The sequence below is a fragment of the Myotis brandtii genome, unplaced genomic scaffold, assembly GCF_000412655.1.
Source record: "Myotis brandtii unplaced genomic scaffold, ASM41265v1 scaffold100, whole genome shotgun sequence".
Classification (NCBI taxonomy): domain Eukaryota; kingdom Metazoa; phylum Chordata; class Mammalia; order Chiroptera; family Vespertilionidae; genus Myotis; species Myotis brandtii.
In genome coordinates, this window is record NW_005353326.1 from 360,760 (window position 1) to 377,733 (window position 16,974).

Consider the following 16,974-nt stretch of genomic DNA (forward strand, 5'->3'; position numbering starts at 1 on the left):
TCAAGCCTTTCAGTTTCTCTGCAGCCCTGCGTCACCCTGTCACTGCCATGGCTTGGCCTGCGTCCCTCCAGTTCACTGAGGAATGTGTGTCCTCCCCTTTTCTGTGAACAGGTGACCAAGCAGCCCAGCAGGACCTCTCCCAGGGTGAGAAGAACGAGCCATGTGTTCCCGAGCTGCAGGACCTCCAGGGCAAGGGTGCTACCCAGGTCTCCTACTTGGGTGAGTCATAATTCCACCACTGGGTGGACAGAGTAGGGTGGTAGGTGGTGCCGGCCAGAGGTGGGCCACTCCCTGCCATCTCTCTGCAGCCCTCTGTAACCCCAGGCTCTGTCTCAGTAGAGCATGTTTTGCCTCCTCCATGACTTTTCCCAGAAAAAATGTAGGTTTATTTTTTTGTGGGTGTGGGATCACACTCATCAACCAGGGACTAGGACACAGTGGGAACATCCTTCTCTGCTATAAACAGCACCTGGGCTATGCTGGCAAGCCAGCAGCCCCTCCACAGGTGAGGTCACATTCTCCGTAGGTTAGGTAGAGAAGGAGCACTAGTGCAGGACCTCCAGGTGTCTCATTCTCTAGTCCTTCCACCACATGCTGCGAGTGTGAGGAAACTAAGGCACGGGGTGCTGGGGCTTGGCTTACAACAGCACAGCATTGGCAGCAGCATTTCCCAGTCCCCCTATCTGGGCTTTCTGTGCAAGTTGTTAACCATTTGCCATAATGCCTGAGACCCTGCTCCTTCAGGACAAAAGGCTTTGTATGGTTTCAACAGCAGCCCCCACTCCTTCCCCTTCAGGACCTAGAGCTGGCACAGTACAGTCAAGTGTGGGTCTTCATTCCCACGTGGACGAGCATGCAGGGCCTCGGGGTGGCCAGCTCCCTGTCCTGTCAGCCCAGCAGGCTCTGTGCAGGCTGTGTTTATGCAGGATCTGCGAGGGATCCTGGGGCCTGTGGAAATCCCACCACAGAAGTGGAAATCACCATAAGGGTGGCGGTCACTTCTTCACAGGCAAGTCGACAGGCAGATCCAGGACTCATGCTTACTCCATATAGCTTCAGAATCTTTTTGCCTACAAATTAATTTGCTCCACAAACGTTGACTGAGTCGCTGCCCAAGAAGGGAGCTCAGAGCTGCCCTTGGATCACAGCCTGGCATCTGTTAAGATGCCTCCCCAGGTAGTGCCACAGCTGCACGACAAATCCACCTTTCTATTTTCTTCTCTGGAAAGACTTTCCAAGTCTCCAGCCATTCCAGGTCGAAGAAAGAGGAAAACAGGATGAGCTACAGGGACCAGAGTCCCAGGCCTGCGAGCAGACGACACTTGCTCAGAGCACCTGCCCAGGTAAAGAGGGCCTGGGAGGGTATGGGGTGTGTGATACATATGTGAGCATATGAGTACATGTGGTATCTGCTGTGTGGTGTGTACATGTCCATGTTGTGTGTGTATAGCGTCTGGTATGTTGTGTGTGGAAGTGTGAACGTGTATGATGTGTGCATGCACGTTTGCTGGTGTGGGTGCAGTCAGGGATTGAACTCTCTGAGGTCCTTGCTGACCGACGGCTCCTGTGAGTTGTCAGCTTATTGTGCTGGGTTCCCTTTTGCGAGGGTCTCTCCCAGCTGAGCTCCAGCCCAAGACCCTCCCCTCCTGGCCTTATCCTGGCAGGTTGAAGCAGGTGCGCCACAGTGCTACTGGCCATTAGGGGTGTGTTTCTTCCCTGAGCACAAAAGCCAGAGTCCTGGGCAAAGTCTTGGACCTAAAGAGCAGGAGTGTGGCATGCCTGCGAAAGGGACTCTGAGGAGTGTCCTCCTCCTGCCTCATAGGGTCATGTTGGTAAAAGTCCAGAGGCAAAGACTGAAATGTGGCCATCATTTTTTTTAAAAAATATGTTTTTATTGATCTTTAGAGAAAGAGGAATCTTTTAAGTGAGAGGGATAGAGATATAGGAACATCAATAGGCTGCCTCCTACACACCTGATCCTGGGGATCGAACCCACAACCCAGGCATGTGCCCTGATCGGGAATCAAACCAGTGACCTCTTGGTTCATGGGCTGATGTTCAACCACTGAGCCACACCAGCGGGCAGTGTGGCCATCTTTAATGTCCTTGGGGTTAAGGTGTTCTTCCAGACACCAAACCTAAGTCACTGGTTCTTTTTTGTTTTCTTTTTTTAAATTCCAGTTGACATACAGTATTATATTAGTCTCTGGTTCATACTCAAACCCACTGTATGATGAGACTTTCCACAGCTGTGGGGTCTGACTCATGTACAGTCTTTTACCCAAGATGCCTTTTGGAGCAAAAGTTGTCTGGCAAAGAATGTATGCATCCCCTATGTTCATAGCAGCACAATTTACAATAGCTCAGATCTGGAAATAGCCCAAGTGCCCATCAGTAGATGAGTGGATAAAAAGCTGTGGTACGTTTACACCATGGAATGCTATGCAGCAGTAAAAAAGAAGAATATTTTACCCTTTGAGACAGCATGGAGGGACCTGGAGAATATCATGCTAAGTAAAATAAGTTAAGAGAAAGACAAGTATCACATGATCTCACTCATATATGGAATGTAATTAACAAAAGAAACTGATGAACAGAGTGGATCCAGAGACATGGAAGCATGGGACAGAGTGTGGAATCTCAGAGGGAACGTGGGGGAGGATGGGTGAGTGGGAGGTAATCAACCAAAGATCTTGTATGCATATATGCATAACACAAACAGTAGGGTGCTGAAGGCCTGTGTGTGGGGCGGGGGAGGGGATGGGGCGGGTTGGAGAGGGTCAGTGGGGGAAAAAGGGGGACATAATACTTTCAACAATAAATAATTTAAAAAATAAAAAAAGAATTCTCCAGATGATTCTGGGGTGAAACCAAGATTCAGAAAAAAGAGTTGTCTGGCATTGTGGTAATTCCACCCAGCTCTGTGCAGGGCTCCCTGCTATTTCTGTTCACCCCGTCACGTGTAGACAAAAGGAATTCTACATTTACAGCAGATCCAGAAGGAGAATAGCCCCTTCCCCAAAACTTCGAGCTCCCTCACCCCTGGTTTTATCGGGTGCCTGCAGCAGGCTGAGAGTGGCCTTGCATGGCTGAGGATGGCCCCTCCCCAGGATGAGGGTGGCCATCTCAACGGGGCTAGATGAATGCTTGTTGCCACATGTGCACTTCTGGCCTTCTCTGGCCTCTGCCTGCCCATAGCAGCCTCATGATATACAGGGTGGGTGCCTGCATATGTATTAAATCATGTGTAATCTTCAACAATAACCCCAAAAGGCAGTTCTGATTCCTAGCTCTGTTTTACAGAAAAATATTTAAAAGAGAAAGAAAGTTGCCCAACGTGTCAGAGGAATTGAGCTCAATCGGGGGATTGGGGATACTGAAGCCTGTGGCCATGCTGTGCGTGTCCTGGGGATGGATGATGGATGGTTCCCTGTGAGCTGGAGGGATTGAGGAGAAAAGCAGGGAGGCTAGGAAGCCAGATGTGAAAAACAAAAGACAAAGGCATTATAAAGGATATATTCTTACAATGTTAGGATGGGGAAGCTTTCTTGTAAGACATAAAACCAAAAAGGAGATGAATAAATGTTGCATTTTAAAACTGTGAAAAACAAATGTGCCGAAACAATATACATAAAATTTAAAAAAAAAGAAAGAAAAGAAAAATGGGAGGGATTATGTGCAAATAAGATGCAACAGATTCAGACCCATAATTTTGACTTCATAGAAAAGGCAGGCTATGGCTAGGCAATGTGGAGTCAAGCCCGGACCTGGGGCTTGACAGCCCACATTCAGATCCTCAGTCTGACACCCATGGCCTGTCACGGTGCACCCTGGGTCAGCGACTTCTGTTCAGGAGCCCCAGGGGCAGAATGAAAACATCAGAGTACCTATTACAGGGTTCAGTGTTTGTGTCGCCCCACACACCCCCTTTGATACTCATCACTCCCTGATTTTACTGTTTCTCTGGTGTTTGGAGCTCACTGCTGAATCCCATCTCATCTAGCAATAATTCCTAACATTGTGTAAATGGCCCACAGGAGCACTAAGGGCTGTTTATGCCCCCTTTTAGAAATTGCATTTATTTTTTGTCACTTTAGCTGATTTGAGGGGTTGTCATCCTGTATGCACTGTATTAGTCTTCTAAGGAGGCTCAAACAACAGAAATTGATTTTCTCAAAATGCTGGAGGTCTGAGGTCCAGGTATCAGAAGGGGCTTCTCCTGCAGCAAGTCTTCTTGGCCGGCTGTCTTCTCCCTGAGCTTCCACATGTCTGTTTCTTAATATCTTCTTGGAAGGATGCCAGTTGGCTTACAAGCCACTCTAATAATCTCATTTTAACTTAACTCTTGAAAGACCTTAATTTCAAATATAGTCACATCCTGAGGTATTTGGGGTTATGACTTAAGCATAATAGGAATTTTGGGGGGATGCAGTTCTGCCCTTAGCACTCCACCCTCGGATCCCCTAAGTTCATGTCCTCACATTCAAAATACATTCACCCTTTCCCCATAGCCCCCAATGTCATACCTATTCCATCAGCAACTCTAAGTGACCTCCACATTGCTTTCCTGCAGCTGGAGATGATTCACCGCCCCCTAAGAACAGCCTGGATGAGGAGGTGACCATCGAGATCGTCCTATCCAGCTCTGGGGATGAAGACTCCCAACTGGGCCCCTACTGCACAGATGAGACACGGAGCCCCTTGGGGAAGCAAAACGGCACCCCCATGCCTCAGCAGAATGGCCTCTCTGTCGGGGGCGAGGTGCATACCTCTGGGAAGTCCTATGTGTGCCCCAACTGCGGCAAGGTCTTCCGCTGGAGGGTCAATTTCATCCGACACCTGCGCAGCCGCAGGGAGCAGGAGAAGCTGCACGAGTGCTCGGTATGTGGGGAACTGTTCAGTGACAGCGAGGACCTGGACGGGCACCTGGAAGCCCACGAGGCCCGGAAACCTTTCCGGTGTGGCGCCTGCGGAAGAGCTTCCGCCTCAACTAGCACCTGCTCTGCCACAGGCGGGTCCACCTGCCGCCCACCGGGCCCCTGCCGGTGATTGGGAGCGAGCAGGGGGCGGCAGAGTCCACAGGTGGGGGGCCTGATGCATCGCTGGCTGAGGGCCGGGCCGGCTGAGCATCCAGTGCTATGACTGCGGGAAGCTGTTCCAGCGACCTGAACACCTGGCGAGGCACCGCAGCAGTGTGCACGGTAAGGACCGGGCACGGCCCTTTCGGTGCCGGTACTGCGTCAAAAGCTTCCTGCACAACTCCGACCTCCTGCGCCACCAGCGCCTGCATATGAAACGCCGCTCCAAGCAGGCTCTCAACTCTTACTGACTGACGCCAGGCACTCCCGGGACGTACCTGCCCCTGGACAGACCTCACCTTCCCACCCTTTGCTCTCAGGTAGAAATGAGATAGTGATCAACTGAGCATTTCTTTTGTCTCTGCTGTGCCAAAAAGCAGGGAGGGAGGTGCATAACCAGCTTGGACTCGCCCGGTGTTTCTGGGTCAGAAGAGAGCCCTGTCCAGTGCTTCCCAAGCGGTCTAAGGGACTGGACTGCCCCAACTGCAGTGACCATTTGGGGTTTGTCCCTTGCCACCAACTCACTATACTCCCATGCTGCCTTGTCTGAACCCCTGCCCGTATCTTGAGGTTCTAGGGTGACTGTACTTCCCATCTGAGAGCAAGAAGCTGTGGGCGAGAGAAAGGCAGGGAGTGCATGTGGGCAGCAAGGCCAGGCACACCAATCCTGCCATGTCACCAGCTGACCCAAAGAACACCCGCTGTTACCAGGCAGCCCTGTCAGGGTCAGAAGCCTCTGGGGCACTGTACAGCTGCTTGCGAAGGGGAATTGTGTCATACTTTTATTTGCGAAGGCAGCTGCTTATTAGGGATTTTGAGTTCACTGAGGGCAATGCCCACCTTTTATTTGTTGCACACCCTGCTCAAATGTCATTTCTTTGTACCTGAAGGACCCGGTAAATGGTTGTAGGGTAGAAGCAGTTGTCATCATTCGAAAGGCACTTAAGTTCCCCTGCCCGTCCCATTGTGTCCAGGAATGGGGAGCTCAGCCCCAGTGGGGGGTTCTGTTGTTTGGATGAGGAGCCGTGGAAACAACCTCCTGTGAGGTTGGGCTCTTCATACATAGTAACTTAGTCTGCTGTTCATATTCATTTGCTAGGGCTGCCTTAACAAAATACCAAAAACAGGGTGACTTAGAGCAACAGAAATATATTGCTTCAGTTCTGGAGGCTGGAAGTCCAATGTCAAGGGGTCAGTGGGTTGGTTCCCTGTAAGGGAAGGTCTGTTCCACACCTCTTCCCCAGCTTCTGGTGGTGCTGGCAGTCGATGATGTTCCTTGTAGAAATATTAACCCATCTCTGCCTTCATCTTCATGTTGTGTCCCTGTGTACATGTCTGTCTCCAAATTTCCCCTTTTTATAAGGACACCATATTGGATCAGGGCCCCCCATGCCTACTCTGGTATATTCCTGTCTTAACTAGTAACATCCACAATGACCATATTCTAAGAAAGGCCACATTCTGATGTATTGGGGTTAGGACGTAAATATGAATTTGGGGTGGTGGGGAGACAATTCAATCCACAACAGCAGATAGTCTTGCAATTATCTGGTCATCCCTGATTAACAGATGAGTCAACAGAAGCTGTGGTTGGCTTGCTGTCCATTCCACTGGAAGCAGCATAGCTTTGAAAGTGCGTGGCCTGGAGTTCTGGATTGGGAGTGACCATTGGCTGTGAAATCTCAAGCAACGAAAACCATGGTCTTATTGTTCCTGGAAGACTGGTAATATCGGCCATGCTCAATGTGAAGAAAGCACAGGGACTATGGAGTGGTGGTAGCTGATTCAAAGCCACCAGGTGGACATTTTGTGCTATTTGTATGTCCATCAGCAGGCAGCCAGGCTCCTTGTCACCTATATTGTCACATGAGATGCCATCAAACCCGATGGAAGAGCCACAGGTTTTATAATTCTGATTACTGTAGACATCCCTGCATCCTGAGGAGCAGTAAATGCAATAAAACTGTTAGGTCATACCCTGAACAAAAAATAAATATTGGGGCTCTTCATTTCTAAATAGTTTGCCTCTTATTGATCTGCCAGGAAAAGGGGGAAAGTGAATCTTTAAGGCTGTTGAGGAGGAAATTCCAAATAGAAGCCAGGTTATACATTTGCCCCACCCTAACACTCTTGCTCAAGGGCTTGTCAGCTGGAAGATGGTTCTCCATCTGCTTCAGACATTTGTCTAATGGAGGAACATTGCCCCATTTACTGTTTGTCTTACCTGTAAAACCAGATCCTAAATAAAAAAAACACCAAGGGGATGTAACTGCATCTTGAGTCCCCACCGAATACTGTGGGGAACCCCCCACTCACTGACCCCAATACACCTAGTACCTACCTAATTGGAAGGTCACTTAGGATTCAGAAGCGCTCCAGGGTGATGTAGCTCAAATTCCATTCATCCCATTCCAAAGAGGCCAGTGGGGTTACCTGCTCCTCCAGGCACCGGAGAACTGACCACTTGCTCCCTCCCTGGGGGATGGGCAGGCAGGTGAGCTACATCTCCACTTTACTATGGAAGTACAGGCCCCACATCTGAGAAGCATCTGCCCTCCCTGTTCCTTGGATCTCTGGACATTGTTTCCACAAACTCATAAGTACATAATAAAAATTAACTTGCTGAATTAATATTCATGTTAGACTTTCCATTTAGTTTAAAAAGTAATGTGCTGCACAGCTGAGATAGTTGATTGGCCTGACAAGGTGAGCTTGAGGTATAAGGATGAAAATAGTCCTCTGGGTGTCAGACTTCACCTTGTGGCACATTTAAGCCTCAGATAGATGGCCTGCTCACCTGATCTGACCCCTGTCCAAAGTACAGAGTAAGTCACTACACCAGGGGTATCTTGTACTCCTTGTCACACTACAGCTGGTTAACCTGACCTCACCATTGTCCTATATCCTTTCTCCCAACCTCTCTCCCTAGCTGAGTGATGTGACCAGTGGTGAGAAGGTATGAGTCTACGTCTGCTTTGGAGATCAGTCTGTCACTTTTTTTTTCTTTTTTTTTCGTAATGTAGGCCACAAAATAGTAATGGGCTATATGTTTAGTGATATAGTCCACTGTGGAGTGTGGTCTTTATTCTCCCAAAGAGCCTAAGTTGGTAAAGGTTATTAAAAAACCTTCACCCAAAATAAAACTTTTGGTAGTCTGTCACTTTTCTCCCATAAGATGGTTTTCCCTTTCTGCCAGAAGCAGAGTTCAGAGTGTAATGTAGGGGATTTGATGATAACTTATGTTGCTACATCTTGTCAAAATATGGAGGGGCTGGAACACTTGCCTAGAAAATGTTGCTGGTCAGAAAAGGCACATCTGAGAGTCAGGGTAAGTCTACTCCTTCCAAATTAAGCTGGAGCCCCTTTGAATGTGTCTGTGTGCTCTGAGAAGAGACAGGACCTGCCTCCAGCCCACTGAAGGTAAATTCAGAGTGAGATTTCTAGATTTTTAATTTTTTTTTTTTTGATTGATTTCAGAGAGGGAGAGAGAGATAGAAACGTCAGTGATGAGAGAGAATCATTGATCGGCTGCCTCCTGCATGCCCCACACTGGGGATTGAGCTAGCATCCCAGCATGTACCCTGACCTCCTGGTTCATAGGTCAACGCTCAACCACTGAGCCACGCCAGCCAGGCATATTCTGGATATTTTTAAGTGTTTTCCCAGAAGAAGATTGAGTGTGAAAGAGTATAAACTTGCGGAAATTTTACCAGCACATTGCATTTTCAGCAAACATTGACCCACCCAGTTGGGGGAGTGGGGGCTGAGGCTAGGTAAACCATATTTATCTTGGTCTCCCATTTGGTTATCCCATTTATCTCAAATGGCTTGGCTTTTTAAAAAATTAGGATGGTACTCTGTGGCCATGATATAAAGGCTTCACTAACCCTCTGTGCTCAAGAAGCCAAAAGTCTGACCAGATGTGCATTCACTAAATTTGCACAGAACTAGGTGCTCCAGCAAAGATGGCCACTAAGGTCTAGCTGGTTTGGCTCAGTGGATAGAGTGTCGGCCTGCAGACTGAAGGTCCCAGGTTCGATTCCAATCAAGGTTGGATTCCAATGCCCGGGTTGTGGGCTTGACCCACAGTGGGGGGTGTGTAGGAGGCAGCTGATCAATGATTCTCATCATTGATGTTTCCATCTCTCCCTCATCATTCCTCTTTGTAATCAATAAAAATATATATTTTTTAAAAAGATGGCCTCCGGGAGAAACCAAGATGGTGGCATAGGTAAACACCGGAAATTGATACCTCGCACAACAACTTCAAAAATACAACTAAAAGACAAAATGGTCATCATCCAGAACTACAGGAAGGCTGGCTGAGTGGAAATTCTACAACTAGAAGGAAAGAGAAAAGCACACTGAGACTCAGAGGAGGTGCGGAAGTAAAGTGCAGAGGTATGGAGGAACATGCCGAAAGGGCTGGCAGCTGAGGACACGGTTGTCTTTTTCAATCAGGAGGGAGACACAAGCTCCCGACTGCTCTGAACTCCAGTTCCTGGCGAGTCTCTGGGGACCCAGACTCATATGGGGAGAAACTGGACTGTCTGGCATCGGTGGGAACTCGAGGGCGGCTTTCTCTCAGAGGTGCTTGCAGCGATTACCTGGACACTGAGTGAGACGCGAGGCCTCTTAGGGTAGTACTGAGGATCAGCCATAGCTGTTTGCTCTGCCCTGTTGATTCCCTGAGACCCTGCCCCACCCAAGCTGACAAATTGCAGCTGGGCCAGACAGACCCAGAACTTCCAAGAGAAGGCCCAAGGCCCCACAGCAGCTTGCATTGCTTCACAGCTGGGCCTCATCTGGGCACCCCCAAACCCCCAAAAAAGGAAGGGGAATCTGCATATCTCTTCATAGCTCCTGCTGGGTAACCTCAGGAAGAGGCTTAATTAGCACCTCCTTAGATCCAAGAGCCAGTGTACCCAGTGGTCAGAGTGGGACCACCCAGATTACAACTCCTCAGATTCATAAGGAACACACTCAGGGGGCAGACTCAGTGAGCACCAAAGCCCCACTGAAGCAAGTCTTGCCCCAGAAGGGTGTCTTCAGCACAGAAGTTCTCCCACTGCAGACACAGCTGATTCTCACTGCCAATTGGCCTGGAGGTCAATTCCTCCCAGTGACACCTAAAACAATCAAGGCATAACTACAACAAGACTGTGCACAAAGCCCACAAGGGGGTGCACCAAGAGTGTCCACCTCAGGTAACTGGGGAGGCTGAGCCACTGGGCCCTGTAGGACACCTAGCACACAAAACCACTCTACCAACACAGGGAAGCAGACAAAATGCGAAGACAAAGAAACAGGTCACAAATGACAGAAATGGAGGACAGCAAACGACTGGATATAGAGTTCAAAACCACGGTTCTAAGATTTTTCAAGAATTTTATGGAAACCGCCGATAAATGTATTGAGATCCTTAAGAAATCTAGTGAGACCCTCGATGTTGTGATAAAGGACCAACTAGAAATTAAGCATACACTGACTGAAATAAAGAATATTATACAGACTCCCAACAGCAGACCAGAGGATCGCAAGAATCAAGTCAAAGATTTGAAATACGAAGAAGCAAAAAACACCCAACCGGAAAAGCAAAATGAAAAAAGAATCCAAAAATACGAAGATAGTGTAAGGAGCCTCTGGGACAGCTTCAAGCGTACCAACATCCGAATTATAGGGGTGCCAGAAGAAGAGAGAGAGCAAGATATTGAAAACCTATTTGAAGAAATAATGACAGAAAACTTCCCCTACCTGGTGAAAGAAATAGACTTCCAAGTCCAGGAAGCGCAGAGAACCCCAAACAAAAGGAATCCAAAGAGGACCACACCAAGACACATCATAATTAAAATGCCAAGAGCAAAAGACAAAGAGAGAATCTTAAAAGCAGCAAGAGAAAAACAGTCAGTTACCTACAAGGGAGTACCCATACGACTGTCAGCTGATTTCTCAACAGAAACTATGCAGGCCAGAAGGGAGTGGCAAGAAATATTCAAAGTGATGAATAGCAAGAACCTACAACCAAGATTACTTTACCCAGCAAAGCTATCATTCAGAATTGAAGGTCAGATAAAGAGCTTCACAGATAAGAAAAAGCTAAAGGTGTTCATCACCACCAAACCAGTATTATATGAAATGCTGGAAAGTATTCTTTATAAGAGGAAGAAGAAAAAGGTAAAGTTAAAAATTATGAACAGCAAATACATATCTATCAACAAGTGAATTTAAAAATCAAGTGAATAAAAAATCTGATGAACGGAGTAAACTGGTGAATATAATAGAACCAGGGGCATAGAAAGGGAGTGGACTGACAATTCTTGGGGGGGAAAGGGGTGTGGGGGATGCAGGAAGAGACTGGACAAAAATCGTACACCTATGGATGAGGACAGTGGGAGGGGTAAGGGCAGAGGGTGGGGTGGGAACTGGGTGGAGGAGAGCTTTGGGGGGAAAAAAGAGGAACAACTGTAATAATCTGAACAATAAAGATTTAATTTAAAAATAAAAAGATGGCCACCAAGATGGGAGGACCAGGGGCCCCAACATTCTTAAGGCAGTCTTCCATCCCTGTGGGGATTTTCACCTAGCTGCTGCTGTTAATAGCAGAGACCTCTGGCTTACACACACTCTGTCTTATAACAAAGTTAGCCCGGTGGCTGGTAGGCAGTCTTGGGGCTCAGAGAGGGTGAATGCAGACCCATGTTGTCAGGAGGAGATACCTGGTGCACCTCTCAACACTTTCCCCACTACTAGTCACCAAGGACGAAGACCTCATTGTGTTCCTGTTTACAAAGTCTGAAACAAAGTGGAACCTTGTTATGTGACGTATAAGGCATACCTTGTCTGGTCTGCCTTCCTGAGAGGCACTGGCTCCTGCCAGAGCAGGGCCTTAGAAGCTAGCTTGGCCAGGTGCCAAGCAAAGCCTGTGCTATCCTCATGCCAATACTCTGACACCAACTGGGTGTCCCAACAACTCAGTTTCATCCTGACACTAATGATCTGGGAGAACATTGGATCCCATAGGCTGAAGATGAAGGCCTACACAAGATACCCCACTTCAAATGCCAGTAAGGTGTCTTGGGGGCCATACAGACTAATGCTGAGATGGCTACAAATGGGGGTTCTAAAGACCCCTCAGGTTTGATTATTCACTACAATGACTTCCAGTAACTCACTGAAAGTGTTATCCTTATGGTTAGTTTTTATTATAACAGATACAACCAAGGAACAGCAAAAAGGGAGGGATGTACTGGGCGAGGTCGGGAGGGGTATTCGAAAGGCAGAGCTTCCATGCCCTCCCTCTGTGGACTAGGGTGCAGCCAGCTCTCAGCCAGTCACCTTGGGCTGAGCTGAGCTGAGCTGTCCAGGATTCTTAGCATGTTTCATGTCAATGCCCCATGCCATGAAACTCAAGCTGCCTCCCACATGCGCCCCTCCTGGAGATTGAAACCTAGGCATCTTTCTCACTGCCCCTATTGCCCTACTGTGCTGGCTGCAGACCACCAGAGCTTGTTCACTTAAGGACACCAGCTTGTTGGTATCACAGAAATGCTGCCCAATGAGAACTGCATGTACCCTGGAATGGGAGTTTCCTAGTAATACCTGCTCTCATTAGTACTTTTGACAAGCTGCAATTTGGGGCAGCTAAAGAGATTACACAATTAGGAACTAGAAGACCAAAGTGGCCTTTGTTCTTAGGATTTTATTCAAAGATGGTGGACACCTCCTTATGGACGTGTGGCTTCATATTCGGGGCACTCTGCATGTGCACAGTGGTGGGCACTGCAGAGGGACCCACCAGTCAGCTTTGTGACTCCAGTGTGCAGATTATCTAAATAATCCAGTCCAACACTGGGAAGGAATGTGTACAGGTGTGTTACTGGCCCAAAGCCCATGTACTGATGCTTTAGAAAGCCAAAACTAAAAATGTCAGAATTTGGCCCGGCCAGTGTTGCTCAGTGGTTGAGCATCTACCTATGAACCAAGAGGTCACCAGTTTGATTCCTGGTTAAGGCACATGCCCAAGTTTCGGGCTCAATCCCCAGTAGAGGGTGTGCAGGAAACTGTCTTTTGATGTTTCTTTCTCATCAATATGTCCATATCTCGATTCCTCTCCCTTTCTCTCTCAAAATTAAAAAAAAAAAAATTTAAATGTCAGTTTAGAGTAAGGTTTATTTTTTTACTTTTAAAATATATTTTTTATTTCAGAGCAAAAGGGAGCGGGAAAGAGAGATAGAAACATCAATGGTGAGAGAGAATCTTCAACCAGCTGCCTCCTGCATGTTCCCTACTGGGGATCGAGCCTGCAACCCAGGCATGCGCCATGATTGGGAATTGAACCATGGCCTCCTGGTTTATAGGTAAATGGTCAACCACTGGGCCACACTGGCTGGGCGGGAAAGGTTTAATGATTGAGAAGATGGGAGTCCTAGTAGTTCCTCAAATTCATCTTAAGAAAGTACTAAGTTCAGGCTTCTTTTATGTCAAGGGTAGGGGGAATGGGAGGGGCTGCTTTTGTAAAAACTCAAGCTGTAAGCAGAATTCCTCTAATGATTAGCTTGTCTATATGCAAAACAAAGCAGGTTTGAACAATCTGGAGTTAGACAAAGCATTTCTCTGTTACAGGTGGATGTTCTCATGCATTGGCCTTCAAATCCTAAACATTTGTAACCAGAGACAACCCCCCTACTCCGCCCTAAAGAACATCTTTGGAGACATCCTTCTTTACCCTCAGGGAATTAGCCTAGTGTTGGTTGGTTGTTGCAGGTGATGGGGCTGGATGCCAAGTGATTTTAGAGACCCTGTCTGCACCCAATTTCCTCTGTCTACAACAGGGAGTATCCATTTCTTCTACTTGTTTTAGGAGACTCACAAAAGTCTAAAGTGAATGGAGCCTGTCCAGTGTGTCTCAGTGGTTGAGCATCGACCAGTGAACCAGGTCACCATTCGATTCCTGGTCAGGGCACATACCTGGGTTGTGGGCTTGATCCCCAGTAGGGGACGTGCAGGAGGCAGCCAATCGATGATTCATCATTGATGTTTCTATCCCTCTCTCCCTCTCCCTTCCTCTCTGAAATAAAAATACATTAAAATAATGATAATAAATTAATTAAAAAATAAAGTGAATGGAAGTGCAAGGAATGGTGTGAAACACTAGACAATAGTCATTAAACACCTGCTTTAGATGAACATCTCATGGGGCCACAGGAAGTGGCAATGCTGCAGTTCCCGTCCATGATTATTAACTTAGTTTGTAGTAAACTTGTGTTCTAATCCCGAGAAGTGGAGCTGACAGTAGATACCTGGTCTTCAACAGCAGTCACCCATCATGTTTTCTCCAGTCCACAGCTGTGGGAACACCCACAGAGTTGGGTTTTAGAAATGTAGTACCTTCAAGTGTCTTTTGGATGGTTTATGTTTGCAAATTCTTCATTGTCTAAAAAAGAGAAATATATTGAGCACATCAATTTACTTGGCTGTATTCACCAAAACTTTAATACGACTGGAGCGCTTTTCCATGAGGCCCACTTTTTGTGGGCCTGGAATCTTCCTGATGCCACATTGCAAACAACTCTCAGCAAAGTGGCACACTCACAAGAAAGGCAGGCTCCTACGCCCCAAGGCGATGAGTCAGGTAACTGCTTCTAGCCTCTCATTTTGAAGCAAATCAAGTGCAGAGGTTCATGAAACGTGAAGTAATTTAGGCCAAGGTATGTGTATCTGATCCATTTTCCCCCTCCCAGGCAACAGGCCTTCTCATGCATTTCTTTTCTTTCTTTTTTTTTTCTTTTAGTTATATGTTTTTATTGATTTCAGAGAGAGGAAAGGAGAGATAGATAGAAACATCAATGATGAGAGAGAATTGTTGATCCACTGCCTCCTGCACACCCCCCTAATGGGAATCGAGCCCACAGCCCAGGCATGTGCCTTGGCGGGGAATTGATCCCTGATACCCTGTTCATGGGTTGACCCTCAACCACTGAGCTACACTGGCCAGGCTTCTCATGCATTTCTAAGCATCACATAGTTTATCCACAAAATCTGGGAGCCTGTCTCCCAAGCCCTTCCACATAGCTCTCAGCACAGAAGCACATTATAAAAAGGCAAGATTCAAGGAAGGAGGTTTTTACAAAAAGCAATTTGCCTCATGCAATTTTCTGGTGAGCCAGAAAGCATTAGAACGTGAGGCTTGTGAGCACCTGGGTCAAGGTCCAGATATCATGACTCCAGGGTTGATCAGCTGAGTAATGCAGGACCATTCAGACCAGTGGCCACGGCTCCTGAGTGCCCTTCCTGTGATTCCCTCCTCCTTGAGTAGCGACGAAGACCCCAGGAGTTTCATAGGCTTCACTCTTAGGAACAAATCCCATGTTATAGCAAATAATCTTGGGAGAAAGAACATTCATTCAAAATTTCTGAAAACCTAGTATAAGCAGGCAGTAGTAATAATCACAACCTGCATATAAAATTAGATTGAGCCCAGCCAGTGTGGCTCAGTGGTTGAGCATTGACCTATGAACCAGGAGGTCACAGTTCAATACACCCACATGCCCAGGTTGCGGCTCAATCCTCAGTAGGAGTCGTGCAGGAGGCAGCCGATCGATGATTATCTTTCATCATTGATGTTTCTATCTCTCTCTCCCTCTCCCTTCCTCTCTCTAAAGTCAATAAAAACATATTTTAAAAAACAAAATAAGATTGAAACATGGCCCCAGGGAGAGGAAGAGAAGACACTGGGAAACTGGTTGGGGATGAAGGCACGTGCAGTGGGTTGAGTTGTGTACCACCCCCCTCCCAAAGATAAGTCCATGTCCTAACCTCTAGAACAGGGGTGGGCAAACTTTTTGACTCGAGGGCCACAATGGGTTCTTAAACTGTACCGGAGGGCCGGAACAAAAGCATGGATGGAGTGTTTGTGTGAACTAATATAAATTCAAAGTAAACATCATTACATAAAAGGGTACGGTCTTTTTTTTTTTTTAGTTTTATTCATTTCAAACGGGCCGGATCCGGCCCGCGGGCCGTAGTTTGCCCACAGCTGCTCTAGAACCTATGGATGTGACCTTATTTGGAAAAAGCCTTTTCAGATGTAATCCAGTTAAAGATCTTAAGAATAGATCACCCTGGATTACCTCGGTGAGCCTTAAGTCCCATGAAAAATGTCCTTAGAAGATGAGTAAACATGACAGAAGAGAGGATATACAAGAGATAGCCATATGAAGATGGAGGCAGACTACAGTGACATGATCATAAGCTGAGGGTCTGCTGGTGCCAACAAAGCTGGAGGAGGCAAAGAGGCATCTGTCCCTACTGCCTTAAATACCTTGATTTCATGCTTCTGGCCTTCAGAACTATGAGAGAATACATTTTTGTTGTTTTAAGCCACCAATTTTGTAGCAATTTGTCACATCAGCTTCTGGTAGTGCCAGGCATCCCAGAGCTTGTGGCCACATTATTCCAAACTCTGCCTCTGTCTTCATATGACACTTCTCTGTGTCTTAGAAACACACATCATTGGAATTAGAGCCAACCCAAGCAATCCTGATGATCACATCTAAAAATCCTTAACTTAATTACATCTGCAAAGACCCTTCTTCCAATTAAGGTGACAATCAGAGGTTCCGGTGAACAGATCTTCATGGGGGGCCCATTCAATTCACTACAATGATTATCAAGGATCTGATCCTTTCAAGGGAGGAATAACATCAAAACCAGCCAGGTGATCAATAATCTAGGACTCTGGCAAATCAAAGCTGCCCTTGACATTCATTCTCCCTCAGGAAATAATTCTCTTCAGTCAAAAATTCATGTTAACCCTGAAAGAGACACAGTGAGTTACCTGAAGTCCTCCTTGACAGGTGGGGACCGTTTGGTTAACATTTTGTCTGAGATCAGAGAT

At 47.1% G+C, this 16,974-nt stretch overlaps 1 protein-coding gene across 3 annotated transcripts in view; it reads left to right on the forward strand.

The window, feature by feature from the left end:
* The window catches only part of LOC102263543 (zinc finger protein 496), a 73,876-nt gene extending 59,847 nt beyond the window's left edge, over window positions 1–14,029 (forward strand). Inside the window, exons 7-10 of one of the 3 annotated variants that reach the window (XR_001360903.1) lie at window positions 112–219; window positions 1,230–1,343; window positions 4,574–5,201; window positions 13,701–14,029. Coding sequence is in view for 1 of the 3 variants with exons in the window: in XM_005853175.2 (XP_005853237.2) it covers window positions 112–219; window positions 1,230–1,343; window positions 4,574–5,049 (698 nt within the window). In the remaining 2 variants the exon portion in view is untranslated. Of the gene's footprint in view, window positions 1–111; window positions 220–1,229; window positions 1,344–4,573; window positions 5,993–6,647; window positions 7,343–13,700 lie in introns of those variants that run through there. The other 2 variants (XR_001360902.1, XM_005853175.2) reach the window with 2 other exon arrangements.
* The last annotated feature ends 2,945 nt before the right edge of the window (window positions 14,030–16,974 follow it).